Raw genomic sequence first — 1,118 nt, 5'->3', positions numbered from 1 at the left:
CAGCCCCCTGCCAATGCAGCCCCATGCCCACCCCAGGGTGTCCATCCCAGTGGCTTTCAATATGTGCCCATCCCAGCAGCATCCACCCAATGGCCTCTCCCCCATGCCCACCCCAATCATCTCCCATCTCAGACCCACCCCCTGCTAATGACCTTCACTCCATGTCCACCATGACCACCTCCACTCTGATGGCCACCACTCTGACACCCCCCATACCAACAGCCTTCAATTCGTGCTGACCCAAACAGCCTTGAACCAGGTAGCTCCTACCATACACCCACCCCAACATCCTGCACCCTGACAACAGCCTCTAATCCATGCCCACCCTGACAGCCTCCATCCCACACCCATCCCAACAACCTCCATCCCAATGCCCCCCACCCCACACCAGAGCTTACCCAAAGTGCCAGACTCAGCCATGATGCTCCTGCCGGGACCAGCAGTGTCCTGGCTCTCCAGAGGGGCTGGGGAGCCAGAACCCCGGAGGAGGGAGGCCAGGGGGTTGAAGGAGAGGCAAAGGAAGACGAAGGTGCAGAGGGCCATGCGGGAGCGGTCCAGCATTCCCTGGCTGCTGGGCGAGGGTGGAGGGTGCTCCTGCTTCACCTGCATGGGCAGAGCTGCTGTGAGCTCAGGACACAGGCATGGACATGGGGTGGTGAGGCACACACATGGGATATAGGGCCCAGGATATAGGGCATGGCATCCAGAGCATGGGATACACAGCATGGAATATCGGTGTGATGGGGGACCGGCATGGGATATAGGCAATGGGATATAGGGCTTGGGGTACAGAGCATGGTGAATGAGACACAGGCTGGAATACAGGGGCACGGATTTCAGGGTATAGACATGGGGCACAGAGCACATTTTAGGGTAGAACAAAATTGCCTCCACACCCAGCCCCAAATCATGTGAGGAGCAGCCTCAGAGAACAAGACCAGGGCTCTCAGCTCTTTCTCCATCTGGTACACTTTGCCTTTGGCACCTCCTACATGAAGCAGCAGATCCCCTGTCCCACTCAGGGCAGGGAGATCCCCCCAGGGCCCTCCCTCACCTTGCCATGGTCACAGAGGGGGCTGTCAGGCTCTGAGTCGCTGCTGCTGTTGCTGCTGCCGCCA

General features: G+C 59.1%; 1 protein-coding gene across 1 annotated transcript in view; it reads right to left on the bottom strand.

Annotated features, from left to right (window-relative positions):
• The window catches only part of SREBF1 (sterol regulatory element binding transcription factor 1), a 7,926-nt gene that overhangs the window by 3,851 nt on the left and 2,957 nt on the right, over nucleotides 1–1,118 (bottom strand). The window contains exons 3-4 of the mRNA XM_017734281.1: nucleotides 1,055–1,116; nucleotides 229–603 (exon numbers count right to left, since the gene is read on the bottom strand). Of these exons, the coding sequence (XP_017589770.1) occupies nucleotides 229–603; nucleotides 1,055–1,116 (437 nt within the window). The remainder of the gene's footprint in view (nucleotides 1–228; nucleotides 604–1,054; nucleotides 1,117–1,118) is intronic.

This window comes from Corvus brachyrhynchos, unplaced genomic scaffold (assembly GCF_000691975.1).
Source record: "Corvus brachyrhynchos isolate BGI_N302 unplaced genomic scaffold, ASM69197v1 scaffold5, whole genome shotgun sequence".
NCBI classification, from domain to species: Eukaryota; Metazoa; Chordata; class Aves; order Passeriformes; family Corvidae; genus Corvus; species Corvus brachyrhynchos.
Note: the sequence above shows the minus strand (reverse complement) of the source record. Positions and strands in the feature narration are given on the sequence as shown.